At 34.1% G+C, this 25526-nt stretch overlaps 2 protein-coding genes across 2 annotated transcripts; both read right to left on the bottom strand.

The window, feature by feature from the left end:
* Positions 1-788: 788 nt before the first annotated feature.
* On the bottom strand, positions 789-15321 carry LOC136798210 (collagen triple helix repeat-containing protein 1-like). The gene is made up of 6 exons (XM_067054789.1): positions 15302-15321; positions 14109-14300; positions 5843-6077; positions 5487-5558; positions 3379-3455; positions 789-1170 (listed from the first exon to the last, which is right to left on the bottom strand). Exons 2-6 carry the CDS (start codon positions 14217-14219, stop codon positions 841-843), a joined length of 825 nt encoding a protein of 274 aa, XP_066910890.1. The 5' UTR covers positions 14220-14300; positions 15302-15321; the 3' UTR covers positions 789-840.
* A 4015-nt stretch (positions 15322-19336) lies between these two features.
* LOC136798208 (cuticle collagen dpy-13-like) lies at positions 19337-20257 on the bottom strand. Its single transcript, XM_067054787.1, has 2 exons — positions 20147-20257; positions 19337-19615 (listed from the first exon to the last, which is right to left on the bottom strand). The coding sequence occupies exons 1-2, from the start codon at positions 20255-20257 to the stop codon at positions 19337-19339; spliced, it is 390 nt and encodes a 129-aa protein (XP_066910888.1).
* Between the last annotated feature and the right edge of the window lie 5269 nt (positions 20258-25526).

Raw genomic sequence — 25526 nt, 5'->3', positions numbered from 1 at the left:
AACTCTGGTTAGGTGAAAAATCAGCTTCAATTAGTTAGGCTGTCATTTTTAAGGCAGCATACTATTTTCTAGGCGTTAGTAAGCAGCTGAACAACTTTGCCATTTCACCAGAAAGAAGTGGAAGGATCCTGAAAGAGTACAAGGAAAGTTTCTCCAGAAATAAGAAAGTTGTATAAATCCTCTCAGTAGGGGGAAATTTGTTTGTTCGAAAGCTCTCAAAAAATTAAGATTATAGATATATTGCGAGTATAGGTGATTTCAGTACCTAACTCGAGATATTGAGCTTTCAAAAAGTGTAAAAGCTGGACAAAACGGCTGTTTCTGGCTGAAAACACTATTTTAAGGGTTAATATCTCGAGTTAGGTACAAAAGTCACCTATACTTGCAATATATCACTAATCTTAATTTTTGAGAGCTTTCCAAAAATATACAACAAGTCTCTGTTATCTCAAGCTAAAAATTTCAGTAATTTTAGACCCCATGATTTTTGCCTGAGACCATCATATTTGTCCAAAAATCACATCAAAATGTCTGAAAAAAAATTGGAACCTAAGTAATTTTGATTCCCCTACCCCTTAGCTTTCCAAAAATGTATAACACTTAAGTGCTTTGACCAAAACAATCGAGCGATTTTACGATTTTACAAATGCCCTATACTATCTTTCTCCCTGGATTTCACCACCTACCCTTAATACAATTCAATTTAACAACTATAATACACTACTAGTTCTCTGATGAATTAAACTGATATTTTCAATCACAATGTAATGAATATTCATACACACGGTGAAAATATTATTTTATCAATTTCCTACATTATACGAATTAAATAATGTGTGTTTAGAGCTCTTCAATAACGATACGTGTCACTTGATTCCATCCTGTGTAAACATCACCAAGCGAATCAAAACCTGAACATTTCCCAACGTTGAATCCAACACTCACAACACCTGATTTGTTGATTTTGCAAACACCTTTCATTGTGAACGGGATGTAGTCATCATTCGCAGTGCTTCTGTAATACAAATGGTCTATTGGGTAAGGAGAACATTCATTTCCATCAAAGGTGACAAACCATCGACTGCATGCTTTATTCTTTCCTTGCCGTATATTTGAAGAAATTGACACCATCAAGTATGAGTCGGTCTTTGATTTATTGAACTTGCAATCCTGTTCATTTGAAAGATTGAATAAGAAGTCATAAGAAATACATACAATATATTGTCGTATTGTTCAGAAACAATTATTCTTCTTTTTTTGATCCCACCATAATAATACACTTAAGGAGGGCCTTAAGGACTCTGACCATTGTGAATTTATATTTGCCACGTACAAAATATAAATTTTTATTTGATGTAGCCCACAAAACTGTCCTCTGTCTTATATTTTCTGTTAGGTCAATTATCCTCGAGTTTTAAAATTGATGAATCGCAATGAAAAAGTTTCACGAAGAAGAAAATGAAGACTTTTGCAAAGAAGAGTATATATTTCAATTTTGAACAGCTTATTTTCGGCAAAGAAAATTTTTTTTGCAGTAGATGATGTATCTTTTACTGAACTAAAAATAGATTTTTGGAAAGTTTTTCTAAAAACTTATTTGTCACTGTGGCTGTGAAAAGATTTTATTAATGACTGGTCGAAATATTAAGAACTTACTCTTAGGTTCTAAATAAACGGCCCCCCCCCGCTTGTTAATTTTTCTAAAATTTTCCAACCCCCCCGGACGTTATTAGGACCCCCCCCCGTTTATTAATCTCTAAGAATATTTTCAGCTGTCAAAGAGAAGGCCCCTTATTTTGCTCTAAATAGCCTGATTTTAGCCTATTTTTACCTTATTTTTGGGTTTCAGAAGTACAATTTCCAACCCCCCGGCAATTAGGTCCCCCCTGTTTATTAAGATCTAGAAAGTTTTCAGCCCCCCCCCGTTTATTCGAACCCCCCCCCCCTTATTTGGAACCTAAGAGTAAGTAGAAAACTAGAAATCCAAACAGAAAATAGACAACGAAAAATGTAAAGTCGAGTTCTCAAGTTCTTGTAAAAACGACAGTAAAAATAATTTTGCTTCTACTAGCACAACACACAAAAACGCTCTCTTACTCTCTCTGTGTGTCGAACTAGTTTACAAACAAAATAGTTACAAAATATAAACCTAATCTAATTTCCCATGAGGGGCAATTATCTAGACGCAAGGGAATGTGACGCAATGCAAAACAAAGAAGCCTCATGAGACGTAATGAAATGAAAAGACACTAAACAAAAAAACTTATATACACCCGGGATTACAAATTAAACATAATTAAAACTAAATCATCAAGTTCATTATGGCTTTTCTGCCATCAACAGTCACAAAGCCTTGAGAAAATAATGCTTTTTGACCATCAATCCTGCATCCAAAGTTTTCATAGAAAAACAGCCACTAACTTTTGATGCATCAATTTAGACTAGAACGGTGCTCACATCACTGGATAACAACCGCCTTAAGAAGAATTCATCGGTTTAAACAATGATCCACTTCGACACTCTCGTTTGCGTGATTTAACTTGAAAATATGGATATTTTTATAAGCATTGCACTTATAAGCATATCTAGGCTCAGATATGGGGAAAAATTAGGCATATGGCAAACATTACTTGAGCCTACGAAAAATGTTTTTTTTCTGATTTTGTGGATTTTCAGTATTTCCCTAAATTTGTGTCTTAGATTTAAGCATCCCCTCAAGCATTTTTCAGCCTTATTAAGCTTTGAACCTAAGCATTTCTGAGCCTGTTTTCGGATTTTTGTATGCTTATAAAAAAATACATGTATAAGCTCACTGTGGCTGTTATGCTGGTTGCTTGACAAGTTAGTGATTTTGATGAGCTACTATATTTTGAGTTGTTTAATCACTTGTGGTTTGAATCAGAAGCTAATAAATACTTTCAGTTTTTTTATTTACTTATTTACGGTCGAAAAACTTTCCAAAAAATAAAAAACAGTTCAATACTTTGTGGACAGTTTGAAAAAACCTCGAAACAAAAATGTTAATTACCCATTAAAACTTAGCACTTTTTATAAAAGAGGGTAATGCAACATAACAATAACCTCTTTTTAAAAGTTCATGGCGTCATTTTTACAATTGAATTCTCAATTACTTTCAAGGGATTTGACTAAAAAGCTATTTATAACGCAATTATTTGGTAAAAGTGTTAAAGAACCTTAAACATAACTTTCATGTTCAAATACTAAAATCAAATCTTTGACTATGGTCAGAGCCCTTTATCTATCCTTTGAAGCTTGGTATTTTCATAGGATTCGCAACACTAATATGATATACCAGTAAATGTTCTGCTATGGTTATTATCAATACATCAAATTTTTTAACATTGATAAAAGCCATACCTTAAGCAAGCCAGTTTCTTTATCAGATGTAAATCTCCAGGCACATTCTTTAAAGTAACTGCCACCAATTGAACCATCTAAAATCACAAAAACAGAAACAGTTATTGGCCTCAGAATTAACACCTTAAAAATCTGTATTACACGACCACGCCGTTATTTGATTTTCACGCCATTACGCAATATTTTTTTAAATTTCATGCAATAACACGCCACGAAAACCCTCCAACGGAAGGGGCCTTCTTAATAGAGTTAGAAAAAGTTTGTCTCTTTTTATATTTCATTTTTATGGGTACCACGATTTGCGAAAGTCTATGCTTGTTTAAACTTAGACAATCCTGTCATTAACACAGGGCTAAACTTTACTGCCGCTTTTTTCCCCGTAAGCCGTAAACCACCCTAATGAGTGTTAACTAGACGCATACATATGTCCCTGCGTTTACTTTATCCATCCAACGGTATCGATAGTATCGTCTAAAGTCTGTCTCGAAATAATTTGCAGCTGGAGAAATAAATAGCTGTAACTTTTGATAGGGTTGGTCTAAAAAGCAGGGTAGCCAATGGGGTAGCCAATTGGGCTAGGTTATGGGGTACCTCTTTTTGCCTAAACTTTTGAAATCTGAAACCTGTTTAATGTGGAAATAACTATTACAACATCTTGTTAATGATTCCATGTAATAAAATTTAAGATTCCTTTCGAACTTCAGCCACAATAGCCTTTTTTCCAAATGTACTGAACTTTGTTACTTCTCAAGAGACCTGGCGCCATTTTGTCTTCCTTCTTGGCTTCGATTGAAAATTTACAGACCCGAATAAAAAATATATACAAAACAGTTTTTAATATTTTAGATTTAGATTTTATTTATGTTTTTAATTGTTATTTCCGTGAAGCTGTAATTCGATGATGATAATAGCTTTGGAATCGCCTTTAGGCCATATGATCTCTAATCTTGTCATATCTTAACAATCCTTTGTTATTGAATCTATTGTTTAATTTAAATCATGTTTAGATGTTTCAAACAATTAATTCCTTTCAAAATTTTTAAATATGGCAGCTTATAATAGGTACAAAAGGTTGGAAATAGCTCTATTATAATGAAGCTCTATTTCTTACTCCTCGTGCATTAACACGTGGTAATTTATATCTTTGTTTATCTTTGGAATCATACATGATCAATCTAAGTATCAATCAGATTCATGCTCCCTGGTCAGTAAAATGTGGTTCTATGCATTCATTTTCGGTATTTCTATTCTGGTCTGTAAAATATTTAGGTACCCCACAACATAGCCCAATTGGCTACCCCAATTGGCTACCCTGCTTTTTAGACCAACCCCTTTTGATAGAATTCGAATCAAGTTACGGTATTGTGCTCGTTAAAAAGATATTCGTGAGTGGAATATTATCAAGTAAAAAAATTGAGAAATAAAAGGAAAATGAAAATGAAAAATGAAGAAGAAAAAAATTAACTTCTTGTAGAAATGTGGTATAACTATCAATTTCACAGGAGTGACTCTTCAATCTTTATTCATCATCACTGTGAAAAAATTTTTCAAAAATATTCATTCAATCAAAAGTATCAAACAAAGTTTATTGCTGGTTGATCGACAAAAGGCAGGTTTTTTCGTTTTTTTTTGTCGTTTTTTAGTACTTTATAGAGTCAACCAGCAATAAATTTTGTTTGATATCTTTTGATTGAATGAATATTTTTGAAAAATTTTTTAACAGTGATAATGATCTAAGATTGAAGAATCACTCCTGTGAAAATGATAACTATACCACATTTCTACAAGAAGTTGATTTTTTTCTTCTTCATTTTTCATTTTCATTTTCCTTTTTTTTCTCAATTGTTTTTACTTGATAATATTCCACTCACGAATATCTTTTTAACAAGCACAAAACCGCAACTTGATTCGAATTCTATCAAAAGTTACAGCCATTTTTTTCTCCAGTTGCAAATTATTTCGAGACAGACTTTAGTTTAGTTTTCTACTTTATCAAGCTATTACATAAGACATATTTTATTTCTAAGTGTTTTGATATCTGATGAAGAGCTTTTTTTGCTTATAAATGCTATACATGGAACAAGGAAATAAAGAAAATCTTTACTAACCTTTTCCAGGTCGGCCTTGAGGGCCTGGTCTTCCATTTACCCCAGGAACTCCATTGATACCGTCTTTGCCATCTAATAACGAAATTAACTTGATTACTTTCAGTATAACGGAATCTTATATGTGTTATACAAAGAGTACGAGTAAGTCAAAAAGATATTCTCTGATATGTTTTGATAACGTATGTAAAATTCGCGTTCTAGAGTTTGCCCCCCCCCCGTTTTTGCGTTTAAGACCATTCAAAAAGTACGTACATATTCAATCATACCCGAGAGGATGCGTGCTGCTTACCTTTTACTGATCTCTTTAAAATCAAAACATACATGCATGCTGTTGCACTTGAACCTTTCATATTTACCTTTTCCTGGAACCCCTTGTTCTCCTTTTGTTCCATTTGACCCAGGGCGGCCTTGAATACCTTGAACACCTTCTGGCCCTCTGACGCCAAGTAGTCCGTCTCTGCCGGCTGGTCCCTGGCATCCATCTTCCCCATCTCGTCCAGGTAGCCCGTTCAAGCCATCACGACCGTCTCGACCGTCTCGACCCTTTCGACAAGGCTGACAAGTGGAAGGGGACGATTGAGCGAGGGTTTTCTAATGAAAAAGAATAGAAGATTGCTAGGAAAGATTGATATGTGTTGTAGCAAAAAGCTCCTAGACCCAATAAAAATATCTTTGCTCCTTTTGTCCTTTTGATGATCATCTATAGATATTTTGAGGATGCGGATGTGAAAGTCATTAGAGTTTAGTGCATGTGCATATACTCAACAGAGCAAGCAATTCAGAAGTCTTCGAAAACAACCTCGAAGTAATCCATTGAAATATTTTTTCTTAAAAAGTAAATTTAGGCGGGAATTTAATTTTGCAGATCGCCGAAAAAGATTTCTTAGAGGGAAATTCCATTTTGCGAATATTTGAAAAAATAAATTTTCCCATTGCAGGATATTTTTGGAAAAAGACTTTTATCAAATAAGCAAAATGATGAAATGACAGGACACGAATTAGGAAAATACATAAAATAAATTGATTTGGCAGGAAAATTCCATGAAATCAGTCAAATTTTCTTTCCGCCAAAATTTCATCCTTTGTTTAATGTAACATCGAATGCCTTTCCGTGCCGCTGTCGACATGTGCCGACAAGAGCATATTTTCGATTTTTTAACCAGGTCTCGACCTATTTGCCAGAGGTTTTTTTATAGTTTATTGATTGTTCGATTTTGAACTAGATTTCATTAATTAGAACTGTTGAATAATTAAAATATATCTCAAAAATGGTTTTCATAATTATACATTTTTCAACTCAAAGTTAACACATATCACTTATATTTCTGATATTTTTCAGAAAATAAAGTTAAATGCGATGTTTAACTCTGTGGTCGCTCATGTCGGGATGTGCCGACATCTGGCAAATAGGTCGAACCCTTAAAAACACGAACGGCGGTTAAATACCGTGACAAACACAGGCCGAAACCTTATATCGACCTGTGCTGATCAATCCTGATTCTATTCAAGAAAAGTACCCATAACGACCATCCAAGATCTTGGATGAAGTTCAAAGTTAATATCTTTATTCCCGTCGTTGAAAACACAACTCAAAAAAATCTTTTTTTAAAGAGTTGGTGATAGAGAGAGTCATCACATAAAGTCTGTCTATTATTTCGATTCAATTAAAGTGACATTTCCATAATTAATAGTTTAGTAATTACTGTAATTATATGACTGATTTTATTTAGGTTGCGCGCTCTTATCCTACGACGGGGTATTATTTTGTAATACCCCGCTTGATACGGAAACAACAAAACTGTTGAACCATTCAGGAGAAATTAAGATTATTTACTTCATTTTTAGAAGTAATATTTTTGATCAAAACCATTTTCTCCTAACATAATTCCACACGCTGAGTAGTGCTCGAATTTCCAAAACATTTGATTATTTTTGACAACATTCGATTTTTTTAAAAACAAACACAAATATTTTGAAGATACTGAAGATAGCCGTTCGACCAAAATCAAAGGAGGAAAAATATAAGAAAAATGTATAAAGATGACAACAAATTCGAGCTGTTGGATGATGATTTTATTCCAGGGAGGGGCGCTTACTTTAATGGCGGGATAAATTTTCGCGGGGATTGAATTTCGCGGTTGAGCTCATCCGCGAAATTTTAAGATTTCGCGGGGATTAATTTTCGCGGATAAGGGATTTCCTGATTTTTCGCGAGGATTTAATTTCGCGGATTGGGGTACAAATTAAAAAAAATTTTTTCAAGTAATAAGAGGCTGTTTTGGAATAGGGCGAGGAGATATGTATTACAACTATCAAAAGTTGAATTTGAACTTCCATGGTGCGGAGTTAAATTTTCACAGCCTATTTGGGAAAAAATCTTACATATCCTTTTCATAAATGTTTAACTTCATCACTTTAGATAAAAAATTTTCCAATACCTCTTCCAAGTTTGTAAATTAGTGAAGAAAATTTTGAGGATAACGATTTTTTGCTAACAAGCATATCGAGGATTTGATCTTTAAAATAAAAAACGAAGAAAATAGAAATTTCGCGGATTGCAAAAAAAATTCAAATTTTTCGCGGAAACTAATTTTCGCGGATGGGCCTTTTTCAAATTTCCAATGGGACTTATTTTCGCGGATGACACCCAAATCCGCGAAATCCGCGAAAATTAATCCCGCGAAAATTTATCCCATTAAAGTATTCGAATATTGTTATTGATTGAATAAGATATTGAGTAGATACTTGTGTCTTAAAAAGAAAGAAAGCGATTAAGAATAAAACGATAGAAATTGTCAATTGGATTTTTCCAATTTTTCTTTTATTCATCATTTATTGAAAAATCAACCCTTTGAAACAGTTAAGTTTAAGCAGATTCCGAGTTTGTTGATATACGAATTTCTGAAATAAAAAAATAAGCACCCCGCTCGAATAATACTCTAGGAGCTGAGTTGTGTCCCGCATGCACATTGGCGTATAGTCATTTTTTCTTTTGACCATGAAAGTATAGTCCTTGAAGAGTCAGAAAACGTGTGTGGCGTTATTTGGATCAGGCTCAAATTTCCATAATGGCGGATTTTAGATTTTCCACCCTTTTTAGCCCTCTTGCTTGAAACAAAGTTTTTTTTTGACTTCAAACATAGACATATTATATACCAATCAATCACAAATTTTATGCTGATTAAGAAAAAGGTCAAAACCATGGTCTGAAAATTTCGCTATCTAAAGATATGAAGCACTTTCGATTTCGATTTTTTGAAATGATTACTTTTGGTTCCAAATTTGCGTGGCTGTAACATTTGATTGGCTTACTTGATTTACTTGAAATTTTCCGAGGGTCTTGTCTACCTTCCAAATAATAAAATTCAGGAAAAATTTTTTTTCTACATGAATTTAGAAATCCATAATGGCGGATTCAAAATTTTCTTTCGTCACATGGGGTCCTAGGCTCTGCTAGCCTAAGAAAAATATTTTTTGATCTTAAAACCATGTATATTATATACCAATCGATCAGAAATTTTATGCTGGTTGAGAAAAAGGTCAAAACCATGGTCTGAAAATATCGCTATCAAGAGATACGAAGTACTTTCGTTTTCTAAGTTTTGAAAACGAAAGTACTTCATAGCTCAAGATAGAAAAATTTTCAGACCATAATATTGACCTTTTTCTTAATCAGCATAGAATTTCTGATCGATTGGTATATAATATACATGGTTTTAAGATCAAAAATATTTTTCTTAGCCTAGCAGAGCCTAGGACCCCATGTGACGAAAGAAAATTTTGAATCCGCCATTATGGATTTCTAAATTCATGTAGAAAAAAAATTTTTCCTGAATTTTATTATTTGGAAGGTAGACAAGACCCTCGGAAAATTTCAAGTAAATCAAGTAAGCAAATCAAATGTTACAGCCACGCAAATTTGGAACCAAAAGTAATCATTTCAAAAAATCAAAATCGAAAGTGCTTCATATCTTTAGATAGCGAAATTTTCAGACCATGGTTCTGACCTTTTTCTTAATCAGCATAAAATTTGTGATCGATTGGTATATAATATGTCTATGTTTGAAGTCAAAAGAAAATTTATTTTCAAGCAAGAGGGCTAAAAAGGGTTGAAAATCTAAAATCCGCCATTATGGAAATTTGAGCCTGATCCAAATAACGCCACACACGTTTTCTGACTCTTCAAGGACTATACTTTCATGATCAAAAGAAAAAATGACTATACGCCGATGTGCATACGGGACCTAACTCAGCTCCTAGAGTATAAGCACCCCGCTTGAATAAGTGCCCCTTTTAGAGATTGAAAAATTAAATTAGCACCCGGGCGCTTATTCGAGGATTTACGGATTTACGGTAATGGATTATTAGTTTTGTTGTTTGACATAATATTTTTGATATATTTATCTGCAACAATTTGAAAATGATATGGGATGAAATGATTTGTGTTTTGAAGCAATACATCATATTTCTACAATACATCATAAATTTTCTGTCTTAATTCTGGAATCCCCATTTCGGATAGCTCTTTAAGAAATGATAAAATCAGTCATATAATTAACCAGGAATGGTATGGCATTTCGTGAAATTAGGATTAAGTAATACCCCTCGTATCATTTTAAAATACTTTGAAATAGCCCTCACTTCGTTCGTGCTATTTCAAAGTATTTCAAAATGAAACTCGCAGTATTAGGTCGTGTTCAGACCAAGGTTTAAAGCAATTAGGTCTATATGTTTCTTTTATATTCCTTTTGTATCTAACGGCACGCTCCTCATTAGTTAAACCAAAGTTTAAAAAGGAATCACCCTCTGGTTTAAAAGAAAAGTTTTTACGATTTCGTTACAGTTTTCTGAATAGACGAAATCAGAATTCGCAAGTGAAAAGCATGCTCCTTTTGTAAATGAAGAAAAAAGAACGTGAAATTTATGACTTAGAGACGCTCGGAGCATCTCTAGCAGTAATGGCTTCAACGAAAACGAATTAGTGTTTTGCAGAGGGATTCCCTGAAATCTTTTTTGTTTCAAAGTATCTCAAGAGAGAAGATGACATGATTTCAAGTTAGGAAAGGAGATTCCTCGAGATCGCCAATCGATGATGACAAAGAAAAGTGATTATAATTGAATTCCCATCTCAATAGAGTACTACTTAAATCTTAAACTTAACTTTCAGGTCTGAACACGACCTTATCCCTATTTCCCTCAATGTCATATCATTACTATTACTTATACATTTGGGGATCATGTAAAAGATTTCCTTTGAAAGAAACTCATTTCAATTACACTTGGAGAGGTTTCTGGGGAATTCGTAAATAGTAAACTGCATACTGATACAGTCTGCTCAGAGGAATGTAAAGAGATGGAAAAACAGCTTCTTGAAAACAATGGAAAAACGGCTCGTCATATACCAGGTCTTTTGCCCTTAAGGGAGTTTATGTCGAGTAAATAGGGTTTCTTTTGTTGTCGCTATAAGAAATTTGCATAATTAGCGTGTTGTGACAAAATTCTTTTGGTTCAAGCCTGATTATGCGCAAACTTTTAGGGCCTTTATTTTGGGTACACCTCTACTATACGAAAAGGTACCTACATCTTCTTGCTCAGAATTTCCTAGTTGTTATTCTACTGATATAACCGCATTATGACCGCACCATAATATGGAATGCTAGAGCTCGCATAATGTGACTGCTAGACATTAATATGGTAATATTTGCTCTTCATCTTTGATTTTTTCTACAGTGATTAGATTGACACATGCGCGATAAAACTTCTATTATTGGTCTTCCGAGGTTGAAATATTCTCAACCCTCAGGTTATGGAATCCCAACTTTCTAACAGAGACTCAAAATGAAAATCAGAACAATGGACAATCTCATAACAAAGGATATTTACCTTACACTTATGGAAACTAGGGATCCACTCCTTGTGACAAGGAAATCACACTTGATAATTATATTATCAGAAGGTTCAAATAGTAGAGGAAACAAGCTCTGATAATGTGTTAAGTTAAATCTTTGAATATCTTCTGCTTTATAAATGAATAATTAGAACTAGCCGTACCCGCTTCGCACGCCGGTTAAACTGTAACTGAACGCACTAAAAGTCGTTTGGATGTTGAAGCTGGCTTGAAGAATGATCAAATGAAAAAAATCTCTTCAAAGTTTGACTCTGGCCTTCCCTGGAGATCTTTTTCTTGCTTCACTGACATCAAATACGCCGTCTAGTTCTCGATAAGTAGAAAAAATTGTATGCCATGGTAAAGAGGAGTGAAATATAGAAATGACAATTCTTCAGGAAATAGCGAGGAAGCCACAAAGAATAGTGCAGATTTAAAAAACATAAATAAGTCAATTTTTATGCGCAGTTTTGTAATTTTTGCGTAGTTTTGTAATTTCTGCGCAGTTTTTACCTTTGTAATTTGAAAAAAAAATCGAACAAATTTTCCTTTGAAATAGTAGATAAAAATCTTATAGATTTCTTGTAACTGAGTTAATCCGAGTTTTAAGTTTTGAAATGTAGCCTAATTAGTTATAACGGTCTTTATTACAAAATGAATTAACGCAAAGCATACGTTATGTGTGACAATTTAAGGGCTCTGCCCATAGTCAAAAATTGATTTTGGTATTTGGGTATAAAAGTTATGTTTCAGGTTCCTTTACACTTTAGAAAGAATTGCCTTTTGATCAAGTCCCTTAAAAGTAATTAGGAATTTAATTGCAAAAATGACGTTATGAACTTTAAAAAGACGTTAATGATATGTCGCATCACCCTTTTTATAAAAAGTGCTAAGTTTTGATGGGTAATTAACCTTTTTGTTTCGAAATTTTTCAAACTGTCCGCAAAGAATTGAACTGTTTTAAATTTTTCGGAAAGTTTTTCTAAATTAATGCATCAAAAGTTATGGTTGCTTTTCTATGAAAAATTGAGATGAAAAATTAGTCAAAAAGCACTATTTTTATACCCTGAGTATCAGAGGTTAAGTTTTCACAAAATATATTAACCTCTGAAGACAAATAAAAGAAATTTTATCGCGCGTGTGTCAATCTAATCACTGTACAAAAATTAAAGATGAAGAGCAAATATTACCATATTAATGTCTAGCATACTGTATCAGTATGCAGTTTACTATTTACGAATTCCCCAGAAACCTCCAAGTGTAATTGAAATGAGTTTATTTCGAAAGAAATCTTTTATATGATCCCCAAATGTATAACAGTAATTACTAAACTTTTAATTATGGAAATGTCACTTTAATTGAATCGAAATAATAGACAGACTTTATGAATAAAAATATCAACTTTGAACCTCATCCAAGATCTTGGATGGTCGTCATGGTTACTTTTGTCTTCGTTGATTGCGCGCTGAATAGAATCTCGATTCGTCAGCACAGCGTCAATATATGATTTTGACCTGTGCTATTCACGGTAATTTTTAAGATTTTGAGACAAGTAAGCTTTTAGAAAAATTTTCCAAAAATCTTTTTTAGTTTGGTAAAAGATACACCATTACTGCAAAAAGATTTTCAAAATGTTTTTCTTCGCCGAAAATAAGCTCTTCAAAGTTGAAAAGAGTATTTCGCAAAAGTCTTCATGTTCTTCTTCATCAAATTTTTTCTTTGCGATTCTTAAATTTTCAGACTCAAGGATAATAGGCCTAACAGAAAATGTATAACATGTCAAAGTTCTGTTAGCTACATCAGGCAGAAATTAATATTTTGTACATGACAAATCTCAAAATTCACTCTGGTCAGAGCCCTTTAAATAATTTATTTCAAAATTCCGAGTTATAAGAGTTATAACTCGGCATTACGTTTTCGGGTTTTATTATTAGATTTCTCAAATAAATTTAACATTTCAGCCAGTGATAGGAAGCCAAATAAACAAATCAGTACTGTGATCAATGAATCATATGAAAATAAAGTAAAGTACATTTTAATTAGAAAGCTTTTTAACGATCCTTGACAAAGGACAAGGATGAATCCGGAAAAAATATTGAATAAAAGATGGTTGATTTTTTTCTGAAAATTCAAAAGTGCGAAAGGGTGTAATTACAAAACTGCGCAGCTCGAAATTAAAAAAAGTGTGCAGAAAAATTAAAAAATTGAATGTTTTTATATGAAGAAATAAAAGAAACTTGCTTTGTTTTGAAAAAAATTTGAATCCTATTAATAAATACGATCGTTAAATACATTCGAAAAGATTTCAAATAAAAAAAAAGAGAAAAACAAAGGGATGGGCAACCCTAGGCAGACAGAAATTAAAATTACTAAATGTAGATGGGCCATAGATTTCAAAACAAAGACGGAATAAAGTCTAAACCAGGCTCTATCCAATCTATCAATCAAAACAAACTTATCGAAACCAAAAACATTGCTTGCGAAAATGAAAGTGTCACACTGAAAACAGAAAACAGACATACAGACTACGGCTATAAATATATAGATATTTTTTTCAAAATTTTACCTCCTGGCTCCAATGAGGATTATCATCGGAAATCTTTTTAACTTTTTACTCTGGTCTGTGAAATACACGGCTACCCCACAACCTATCCAAATTAGCTACCCTGCTTTTTAGATCAACCCCAGTTAAAGGGTTAAAGACACAATGGAAGTGGTAAAACTCAAAAACTTACTTTTGGACTGCTTTTCGTGTCTAAAGATGCTTCTTTATTTTCTACTTCGCTGGTCGAACTTGTTGAGCCAAGTACCAGCAAAATTTGAATGAAAAGTATTACTTTCTTCATGTTTGACTTCTCAGAAAATAGTCGCTTATTTTGTTGATGGTTTCGCAGGTTTCTATCTCTTTCGTTTGTGTCGTCGATTGCCTAAAATTTTCAGAATTTAAAGAAAATAATATAGTTCCCTGATCCTTTTTGTAATTTTTGAGGTTGAATTGGAACTAAAGGTGCTCTCAAATTGTCAAATTTGTCGCGAGTCAGTATTTTTGAAATAACCGATAACTTAACTTATCTTAACTTTAAATCCTAGGTTTCAAAACCTCTTATGCGATCCAAAACGAAGCTCAAACAGTAAATAAAACAGCTTTTTCTATATCTTCAAGACTTTAAAATAACAAAGTTTACATACCAAATACGATGCTTGCTAGAGAGTTATAACTACTTTTAAATTAAAATTCAGTAATTATAATGAAAATTCTATACAAGAGAGGAATAATGCTCCTCATTTGCATGATAATAAGTCGAATTCCAAATATGGCTAACGAAAAAAAATTTAAAGGTAGAACAATGTTTTCAACGCCCTAAAATCTGTCTTCACATCGTTGAAACAGGAAACAAAAGCTATTGTTAAGGTTGGTTAACTTACGTGTCGATTCGAAATGGTAAACAACGACATTTGGGAGAAGATCAATGTATGCTTAATTTCCATGGTCAAGTTTGAACAAGAGTACTGAATTTGTAAAATTCTAATGCAAACTAATCCCATGGTTACGTTTGCATAAGAATACTGTCTTAAGCTCAATGTATGCTTAATTTCAATGGTCATGTTTGAACAAGTACCTTAAAGGAAGACATTTTGGTGGAAAGAAAATTCGGCGGATTCGGCGGATTTAGCCTAAATCCGCCAAATTAAGTTCCTGCCAAAATTTATTTTTTCCTCCATCCGCCGAATCTAATTCCCGTTAAATTTAATTTATTTCACACATTCCCCAAATTTGAGCTATTTCAAGCCTTAAAACAGGTTTTTTTGCTTTTGGCCGAAAATATCCTACAACCGCCAAACTAAATTCCCGTCAAATTTAATTTATCCAGCTATCCGCCAAATTAAGGGCTCTGACCATAGTGAATTCTTAATATTTGCCACTTACAAAAATATGAATTTCTGCCTGATGTAGCGGACATAACTTTGACATGTTATACATTTTCTGTTAGGCCAATCATCCATGAGACTGAAAATTTAAGAAATTAATCATCAATTGGCTAAAAAATAAAAAACGACGAAAATCTTTTTTCTTTTCGTTGAATTTTTGTTCTTAAGAACAATTTAGCTTTAAAAAAAAAAAAAAAACATAGCTTTTATTATTCAAGCCAAACACTAACTGTAAACACTTGTCAATAACGACAGGTCAGGTGTGAAAGCATTCTATTCATCTGTCGCTTTTTTGTTTGATTTCTCCAGACAACCTGGTCAAAAAGAAAAGTAAAAAGTAAAGAGGTCAGTAATTTTAAAAAGCGAGTCTGAACCCTTCAAAATTCAAAAACTTTCTCCACCCAACCAGGGTGGGTTTTGTCAATTCACTCCAATATACCTCAGCCCTCAAACCGGGTCCCTTTGATGTGACCCACCAGTTGTCAAACAGTTATTTATATGCATAAGTCAAGATTACGTCTTTTTTCCTATCGGAAACACCCGAAAAAAACTGGAATTTGACCCCTGTGTATTACTAAAAAAAGAAAACAGAGGTCAAGCTCCTTCCAAACCTTTCGGGTGTTTCCGATAGGAAAAATGATATAATTTTGACTTACGCGTATGAGAATGCTAAAAAATTGATTGACAACCAAACCACACACCTATTTGTGTGCAAACGTTAAGTTTATAACGGCATTTTATCCATACCAATGGGTCTAAACGTGGTCTAAAACTGAATTCATCCAGAAAATATGAGCGTGAAAATTAAATTTTTCAGGCGTGATGGCGTGAAATCAAAAAAACATTAGGGCTAATTGATTCCCCTACCCCTTAGCTTTCCAAAAATGTATAACAACTGCTTTGACCAAAACAGTCGAGCGATTTTACAAAATGCCCTCTACTATCTTTCTCCCTGGGTTTCACCACCTACCCTTAATACAATTCAATTGAACAACCATAATAAATTACTAGTTCTCTGATGAATTAAACTGATATTTTCAATGACAATGTAATGAATATTCATACACAGTAAAAATATTATTTCAGCCATTTTCTACATTATGCATTATACGTCTCTAATTTGAGAAATTGAAATTTGTTTAGAGCTCCTCAATAATGATACGTGTCACTGAATTCAATCCTGTGACCACATCACCAAGTGGATAACCTTGACATACCCCAACGTTGAATCCAACACTCACAACGCCTGATTTGTTGATTTTGCAAACACCTTTCATTGTGAACGGGATGTAGTCATCATTCGCAGTGTTTCTGTAGTACACATGGTCTATTGGGTAAGGAGAACATTCATTTCCATCAAAGGTGACAAACCATCGACTGCATGCTTGAGCCTTTCCTTGCCGTATATTTGAAGTGATTGACACCATCAAGTATGAGTCGGTTTTTGATTTATTGAACTTGCAATCCTGTTCATTTGAAAGATTAAATAAGAAGTCACACAGTAAACATTCCTTTGAAATACATACAGTAATATTGTTTTGAACAATTATTCTTCTTTTTTGATCCCACTATAATAATATGCTTAAGGAGGGCCCTAAGGGCTCTGACAATAGTGAATTTTTGATTGCCACGTACAAAATATAAATTCCTACTTGATGTAGCCCAAAAAACGGTGGCATATTTTACATTTTATGTTAGGCCAGTTATCCTTGAGTTGGAAAATTGGAGAATCGCTGTGAAAAAATTTGATGGAGAAGAAAATGAAGGCTTTTGCGAGGAAGAGTATTTCAATTTTGAACAGCTTATTGTCGGCGAAGAAACATTATTTTTCAGGTAGATGATGTATATTTTACTGATCTTAAAATATATTTTTGGAACATTTTTCGTAAAGCTTATTTGTCACAAAACCTTGTAAATAGTGCTTTTTGACCAATTTTTCATTCAAACTTTTTTTTTGATAGAAAAAATAGGTAATAACTTTTGATGCATTAATTTAGAAAAATTTTCCAAAAAATTAAAAACTGTTCAATACTTTGTGGACAGTTTGAAAACTTAGCACTTTTTATAAAAGAGGGTAATGCAACATATTTTCATTCATGGCGTCATTTTTGCAATTAAATTCTCAATTACTCTTAAGAGGAATTTGACTAAAAAGCAATTTATAACGGCAATTAACATAACTTTCATGTTCAAATACTAAAATCAAATCTTTGACTATGGTCAGAGCTCTTTATCTATCAGGTGCAAGCTGCACTCTATCCTTCGAAGCTGAGTAATTTCAGAGGATTCACAACATTAATATGATATACCAGTAAATGCTCTGCTATGGTTATTATCAATACATCAAAATTTTTAACATTTATAAAAGCCATACCTTAAGCAAGCCAGTATCTGTATGTGTTGATAATCTCCAGGCACATTCTTTAAAGTGTCTGTCACCAATTGAACAATCTGAAAAAAAATAGAAACAGCTATTGACCTCAGAATTAACACCTTGAAAATCTCCATTACATGACCACGCTGCTATTTGATTTGCACACCATTACGCCATATTTTTCAAAAATTCATGCAATAATGCGCCACGAAAACCCTCCAACCGATGGGGGCTTCTTAATAGAGGCTGAAAAAGTATGTCACTTTTTATACTGATTTGCGTTAATATTTCAATTTTATGGGTAAGTTTATGCTCATTTAAGGGCTCTGAACATACCCAATTTTTCGATTTTACACTAACTTAAATGGCAATTTCTGCAATGTTTAACCTTTCTTACACGTCCTGTTAAACCTACCTTTTTAGAATTTAAAAATCGAAAAATTGAAATGAAAAAATTGAATGAAGAAGAAACGAAGAGTTTTTCGAAGAATAGTATTTCACCTTTCAAAGCCCTAATATCGGTAAAAAGGCCTAAAAATGAAATGGAATTTTTTTTGGTTCAGGTGATGTATCTATTTAGTATCTAAAAATACAATTTCGGAAAATTTTTGTGGAAGTATCTTTCCTTTAAAATCTCCAAAAAACCTCATTTTTGGCAATTTTCTCCACAAAATTTCCATACAAAAACAGCTATAACTTGGGATGTAGCAAAATAGAAAATTTTTCCGAAAAAATCTAAATAAAGAAAGTATTTGTCATTAACTTAAAAAAGTTTGAAACAATAGAATGATTTCCCCAAGGAGATTAGGCTTTTTTGTGAAAAGTATATGAATAGCGTCGTTATGATGTTTTATTAAGATCCATGCCACACTTATTCCTTAATTAATCATGATGTAATTACTTAAATTCATTTTTTCAAAAGCAGTTTGTTCTTAAACATGTCAAAGAAGCGAAAACATAAGGTTTTATCTTCAAATTCTGAAATTGATTTTTCACTATGACCAGAGCCCTTAAGCTTAGACAATCCTGTCATTTACACAGGGCTCTATTCTACTGCCACTACCGCCGTAATGAGTGTTAACTGCACACATGCATATTCCCCTGCGTTTATTATCGTTCCAATTGTATCGATAACATCGTCTAGCTTAGTCTTCTACTTTGTCAAGCTATATACATAAGAAAGATTTCATTTCTAAGTGTTTTGATATCTGATCAAGAACATTTTTTGCTTATAAATGTTATACATGTAACAGAAAAATAAAGGAAATCTTTACTAACCTTTTCCAGGAGGGCCTTGCTCGCCTTTTGTTCCATTTACCCCAGGAACTCCATTGATACCGTCTTTGCCATATAATGATGAAATTTATTTGATTACTTTCAGTATAACAGAATCTTATATATGTTATAAAAAGAGTACGAGTAAGTCAAAAAGATATCCTCTGATATGTTTTGATAACGTATGTAAAATTCCCATTTTTACGTTTGGGACCATTCAAAAAGTACGTACATATCCAATTATATCCGAGAGGATGAGTGCAGCTTACTTTTTGCTAATTCCTTTAAATCAACTACATACGTTTGCTCTGATTTTGCACTCAAATCATTTTTATTCTAAATGTGCTTTTTTTTCTCGTTTTTTTCAAGCTCTATTTTTTATGATTACCACTTAACACTAAGACCAAAAGAATACGAATCAATTTTTTTATATTTACCTTTTCCTGGAACACCTTGGTCTCCCTTGGTTCCATTTGACCCAGGACGCCCTTGTATACCTTTAACACCTTCTGGCCCTCTGACACCTGGTAGTCCGTCTCTGCCGTCTTGTCCCTGGCATCCATCTTCCCCATCTCGTCCAGGTAGCCCGTTCAAGCCATCACGACCGTCTCGACCCGCTCGACAAGGCTTACAAGTGGAAGGGGACGATTGAGCGAGGGTTTTCTAATGAAAAAGAATAGAAGATTGCTAGGAAAGATTGATATGTGTTGTGGCAAAAAGTTCTTAGACACAATAAAAATATCTTTGCTCCTTTTGATGATCATCTATTGATATTTTGAGGATGCGGGTATGAAAGTCATTAAAATTTAGTGTATGTGCATATACTCCACAGAGCCAGCGACGGCTCACAAGTCTCCGAGACCAACCTCGAAGTAATATAACCCATTGAAATATTTTTCCTTAAAGAATGAATTTAGGCGAGAATTTAATTTGGCGGATCGCCGTAGTCAAGCTCGTGTTAATTACCGTGAAAAGCACAGGTCGAAATCATATATCGACGCTGTGCCGACGAATCGAGATTCTATTCAGTGCTCTTCATCTGTGATTCTTTCTACAGTGATTAGATTGAAACATGCGTGATAAAATTCATATTATTGGTCTCCCGAGGTTAATATATTCTTTGAAAACCTAACCTCTGATACTCAGGGCACGTGTTAATAACACAATGAAGATTGTAAAATTCAAAGAACTTACTTTTGAACTGTTTTTTGTGTCTAAAGCTGCTTCTTTATTTCCTACTTGGCTGGTCGAACATGTTGAGCCAAGTACCAGCAAAATTTGAATGAAAAATATTACTTTCTTCATTTTTGCTTATTTTGTTGATGGTTTCGCAGATTTCTTCAGTCTTTTGCGTGCTCTTCTCTATCTCTTTCGTTTGTGTTGTCGATTGCCTAAGTTTTTCGAAATTTAAAGACAAGGCAAAAGCCATATAGTTCCCAGATCCTTTTTATAATTTTTGAGGTTGGATTTGGAACTAATGTGGCTCTCAAATTGTAAATAGAACATTTAAGATGAACTTTATTCAGAGGTTCAAGCTGGTTAAAAAGTTTATGTTGAGCAAATGTATTTGAAAGGTTTACTTTAGTAGGTTATTAAGAATTGAAAAGATTTCTCAGAAAGGAGAGTTATGGAAATCAGTTCATCTCCATTTTTGGATGTACAAACTCTCTACTATATTGTGAAAAGTTAATGGTGATCTCAGAATTGTTTAGGTTTCAATAGTTGTTTCAATTTAAAATGTTTACTTTTGTTTATACATATTGTGTTATTGCATATAGTATGGAGCCAAGCCTGGGGTGCCGTGACATCTTTTTTACGACCAAGCAAATTTTAGTCTATTCCAAAGAACAGTATAATACTAGGTCACAGTGTGGTGTAAACCACACTGAAACGACCGCCTTCCATCACGCATCACGCTCACGAAGGAGCGCGCGCACATTATTAACGCCTACATGTCATCTCCAGTACATTTTAGATTATTCATTGAAAACAGATTACAATATATTATATATAGTAATTTTTCATGTCTCGATTATTCAATTCCGAATAAAAGACATTCAGCGAAAAAAAAGAGAAACACCTGGGTAATCTAGTTAAAAAAACCGAAAGTAAATGGTAGACAAAGTATTGAGCCAAGGCAAAATGAGATTAGCGTACCACTATGAAAGAAACCGCCTCCGGTGGTCGATAAGATATTTTTGAGAGGGAGGACGCGGATTAGGCCCAAGAAAACTTTTTTTATGACCAAAATAGTGACGCCATAGGCAAACTGCAAGGGAAAATGAGTACTAGGAAAATAACTGATTTTGAAAAGTCAAAATAAAGGAAACTGAGTACCATCTGAAAAGCATGAAATTCTGAGCAAAAAAATATATTACAACAACTCTCTGACTAAAACACACAAAAAAATACAGCCTCTTGAAGTTCAAAAACATACCAACGTCGTACGATCAAGACAAGACATAAAATGACAGTAGAGCTGACAATTAGTTGGTCTTAAAGCGGTCTCAAAAACACCAGGCTTGGCCTCCTACTAATATTCCATGCACTGACCTTCATATTTCTATACTCAATGTGGATGGAAAAAAATTATAAACTGCCTAAAATCAAATATAAGATTACCACTTCTGAAAACTTCGATCAAAGACTTTGCTTGGCCTGGATCAAGAAACTGTGCCCAGGGTTTATAAAGTTCATTAATATTTCACGTATATGAAAATGTTTTTCTTTCAGCGGAAAAAAGACGGGTGTAATTTTCAAAAGTTTTGAACTCTCTTGTGCCTAATAAACTTTTTGGCTGGGAAACACGGACGGTATTTCTTAATACTAGGAACTTATTTTGACGGCAACTAATTTTGACGAGCGGCTAAAAACATGAAAACTTTTAATTTTGACGATATTGTTTTATATCGATTTTGGTGGTAACTAATTTTGGCGAATGACAGCGTAAATCTGTTCTATTTTGCCTTATTTGAAGCATTTTTTGTAAACTAAATAAGTAATTTTGGCAAAATACCAAAAAATTTAATTTCGGAGAGAACTTATTTTGACGAGTGAGCGAAATATCAAAATTTGGCGGGAACTAAATTTGGCGAATTTTGTATAAATTCACCGAATTCGTCAAAATTAGTTCCCGCCAAAATAAGTTCCCTTAAGGTAGCTCAAAGTGAGGTGATAAAGAACAAAATTTGACAGCTAAGAGTATTAAAACATAAAACAGGGGTTAGGTAAGTTATGGCATGTCTCAAAAGCCTGAAAATTACCATAATTTTTGAAGACCATTAGCCGGCAGAAAATGAGCAAACCAATGATTTACTACGAAGGATACCATGATGAAGTTTCCTGTAGGGGTGTTACCTAATTGTTTGCCCTCATTTTCGCGAAAAACCTGGAAAAACCGCAAAAACTAAAAAATCCACGACATGTACCCTTAAGGGTAAGTTTTTCGAGACTACTGCACTGTAAGAGTGTACTTTTAATAGGGTGCACTGCAAGGGTTTTCTTTTAGGTGGATACACTGTAAGGGTTAGTTTACAGACTGCTGAATCACGGTAAAAGTAAATGACTGTAAAAAATTTGATGTTTCTTTTTAGTTTTGACTCTCACACATTTTAATTTGTTAATTTCGCTTAGCGAAAGTATTACGATAGCCGGATCAGGTGACGTTAGCGTGGTCGGTGTCGTTTAAGTGAACTAGTATATTTTACAAGTTCACTTAAGCGACACCACCCAAAATGATAGTACCGAACTGACGATGGCACATTTCAGAAAATGGGCCACCGTCTAAGATATAATTTACTGACCAGCCAGAATTCACTAGTTCACTTAAGCGACACCCACTAGTTCACTTAAGCGACACCCACTAGTTCACTTAAGCGACACCCACTAGTTCACTTAAGCGACACCCACTAGTTCACTTAAGCGACACCTACTAGTTCACTTAAGCGACACTCACTAGTTCACTTAAGCGACACCCACTAGTTCACTTAAGCGACACCCACTAGTTCACTTAAGCGACACTCACTAGTTCACTTAAGCGACACCCACTAGTTTACTTAAGTGACACCTACTAGTTCACTTAAGCGACACCAAACCTTGCAAGTTTACTTAAGCGACACCCACTAGTTCACTTAAGCGACACCTACTAGTTCACTTAAGCGACACCCACTAGTTCACTTAAGCGACACCTACTAGTTCACTTAAGCGACACCCACTAGTTCACTTAAGCGACACCTACTAGTGTTCACTTAAGCGACACGAAACCTTACAAGTTTACTTAAGTGACACCCGCTAGTTCACTTAAGCGACACCAAACATTACAAGTTCACTTTGCTGGCTTGGACGATCTGCTGACTTACCCAAGCCTGGTAGCAAGTTTAGCTAGTTCCGGACCATCGCGCCGTATTCATGCCGGCTATATCGCCCAGGATAGATTGATTTCTCTGGCGGGCTTGCAGTTGCACAGTTGCACCCTAATTTCATATCACTGAGATGCTGTTTGAGATGTTGTTACAAGGGAGTTTTGTACAAACATTACGTCAATAAAATCCAATGCAATGCAATACTTCGCCCCCAGGAAAAAGTAGGTAAATCGTAATTATTATAACGGTCATTAAGTAAGCCATAAAAGATTCTATCGGAGGGCAGTATTGAAAGGTTTTCTGACTCATAGTCATACCCGTGGTGAGGAAAATAAGGCGCCAGGCGCTTCAGATGGCTGAAATATCATCAACCGTTCGGGTTAAAGGGCAATAATGTCATTTGCGGCCCGCTCGGAATTAGATTGAAGTCGTTGCATTGAAGCGAAGAGAGACTAGCGAAGAGACTAAACTAATCAACTCTAAAGCTTGAAATTGAAAATGACGTCATTACGAAAATAAAAATGAGTACCTTAGAGGTGGATTCTTAACTTGAGGTCAAGATTTTGTTGATTAGCATTTTTGACGTCAATTTTGGCTGTTCAAAAGAAGACATTATCAAGTCAATCCTTTCTATTGTTAACCGGTTTGTATTTTGACACGGTCTTACATGACTTTTACGTCCAATTTTGCTTGACTACAGGCCTATACACTGCACGAGGTTGCCCGTCAGAGACGTCAGTTTTTTCAAAGAAAAATGAACACAGCGTTGAAATCATTCGTTCATTTTTCATTTTTGACGTCAGAAATCAGAACTATTTTAAATTTTTTTTGTTTCTTTGCTTTCGTTATTTTCCCCTACAGTAAAACAGTGCGAAAAATCAACCGAAGCTGAAAGAAAAGGCTAACAAATACAAAAATGACTGGTTTTTTTTTTGCTATACTTAGAAATATTGCCCTCGGTCAACGCAACGACCTCGGACAACATTTCTCATTGTTGACCGGTTACTTTTTCTACACGACTTTTTGCGCAATGCAATTGGTTCTTTTCGCATGACGACGGGCCTACATTGTCCAGAGTTGCCCGTCGTTATTAGAATTCATTTTTTTCAAAGGAAAATGAACAATGCGTTGACATCATTTCTCTCATTTTTTATTTCTGACGTCAGAAATTATAATAATTTTTTATCTCTTTTTACTTGTTTTTCTCGCTTTATTTCGCTATTTTTCCTGGATAAAGCGCTAAAAATCAATCGAAGCAGAAGGAAACGATTAACAAATACAATAATAACCGTTTTTTTTCGGGCTGTACTGAAAATGTTGCCCTCGGTTAACGCAACAACCTCGCAAGCTCGGTCTTTACTTGACCTCGGGCAATATTTCTCAGTAAAGCCCTCAATAACCGGTCATTATTGTATTAGTATAACCCTCAGTAACCGGTCCTTATTGTATAATAGTAAGAAGAGCCATTTTCATACTAACTATTTATGAGGGCAATACCGTAAAATATTGACCGAGCTTGCGTGGGTAATGCGTTTGATAGAGGTAAATATTAGTAATAACACGATTTGGAAAACATTTCAAAATATTACTGTATATAAATACTAATTTGGAATGTTCGTGAAACGAAGATTACCCAAGAATACCATGTTATTCCAGAAGCAGCCAACGAGCCCATTTCCCCGAAATATCTGTTTCCCTCTTCCAGGAGAGAGCTTTTTTTCGAAAAATGGGGAAACAGATCCGGTTATCTAGGAAAGACCTTTTCCTTAAAACTATCTGTTTCCCCGCTCCAGCTGAGACGTCATTAAAGAGAAACAGATCAATATTTCTGGGGAGATGACATGATAAATCGGGAAACAGACATCTGTTTCCAAAAAGATGACATTGCATTGGACTCGGCATTGGAAACAGATTGGACTTTCTTATCTTAGGGAAAATTATTATATGGTCACGTATGGTCTCCTCTATTGTCTTCTGTAGTTTGATTTTTTTCCTTTTCTGTTCCTTATTTTTTTTCGGAAATTATTAAAATATTCCAAATTATAAAAAACATTCCATCGACTCTTATTTTGATTGGCTTAAAAATTTCGTGCGATATTTTACCAATAAAAATGCTCCAAAGATATCGTACGATACTTTTCAACTACCTTATTGGCTCTTTTACGCCGGCCCTAATTTAATGCTAGCCCCTTTTACGCTACAATTTGGGCTTA

Source organism: Clytia hemisphaerica, unplaced genomic scaffold (assembly GCF_902728285.1).
Source record: "Clytia hemisphaerica strain Z4C2 unplaced genomic scaffold, Clytia hemisphaerica genome assembly, whole genome shotgun sequence".
Taxonomy (NCBI): Eukaryota; Metazoa; Cnidaria; class Hydrozoa; order Leptothecata; family Clytiidae; genus Clytia; species Clytia hemisphaerica.
The sequence above is the reverse complement of the archived record's forward strand: the minus strand, read 5'-3'. Positions and strand labels throughout refer to the sequence as shown.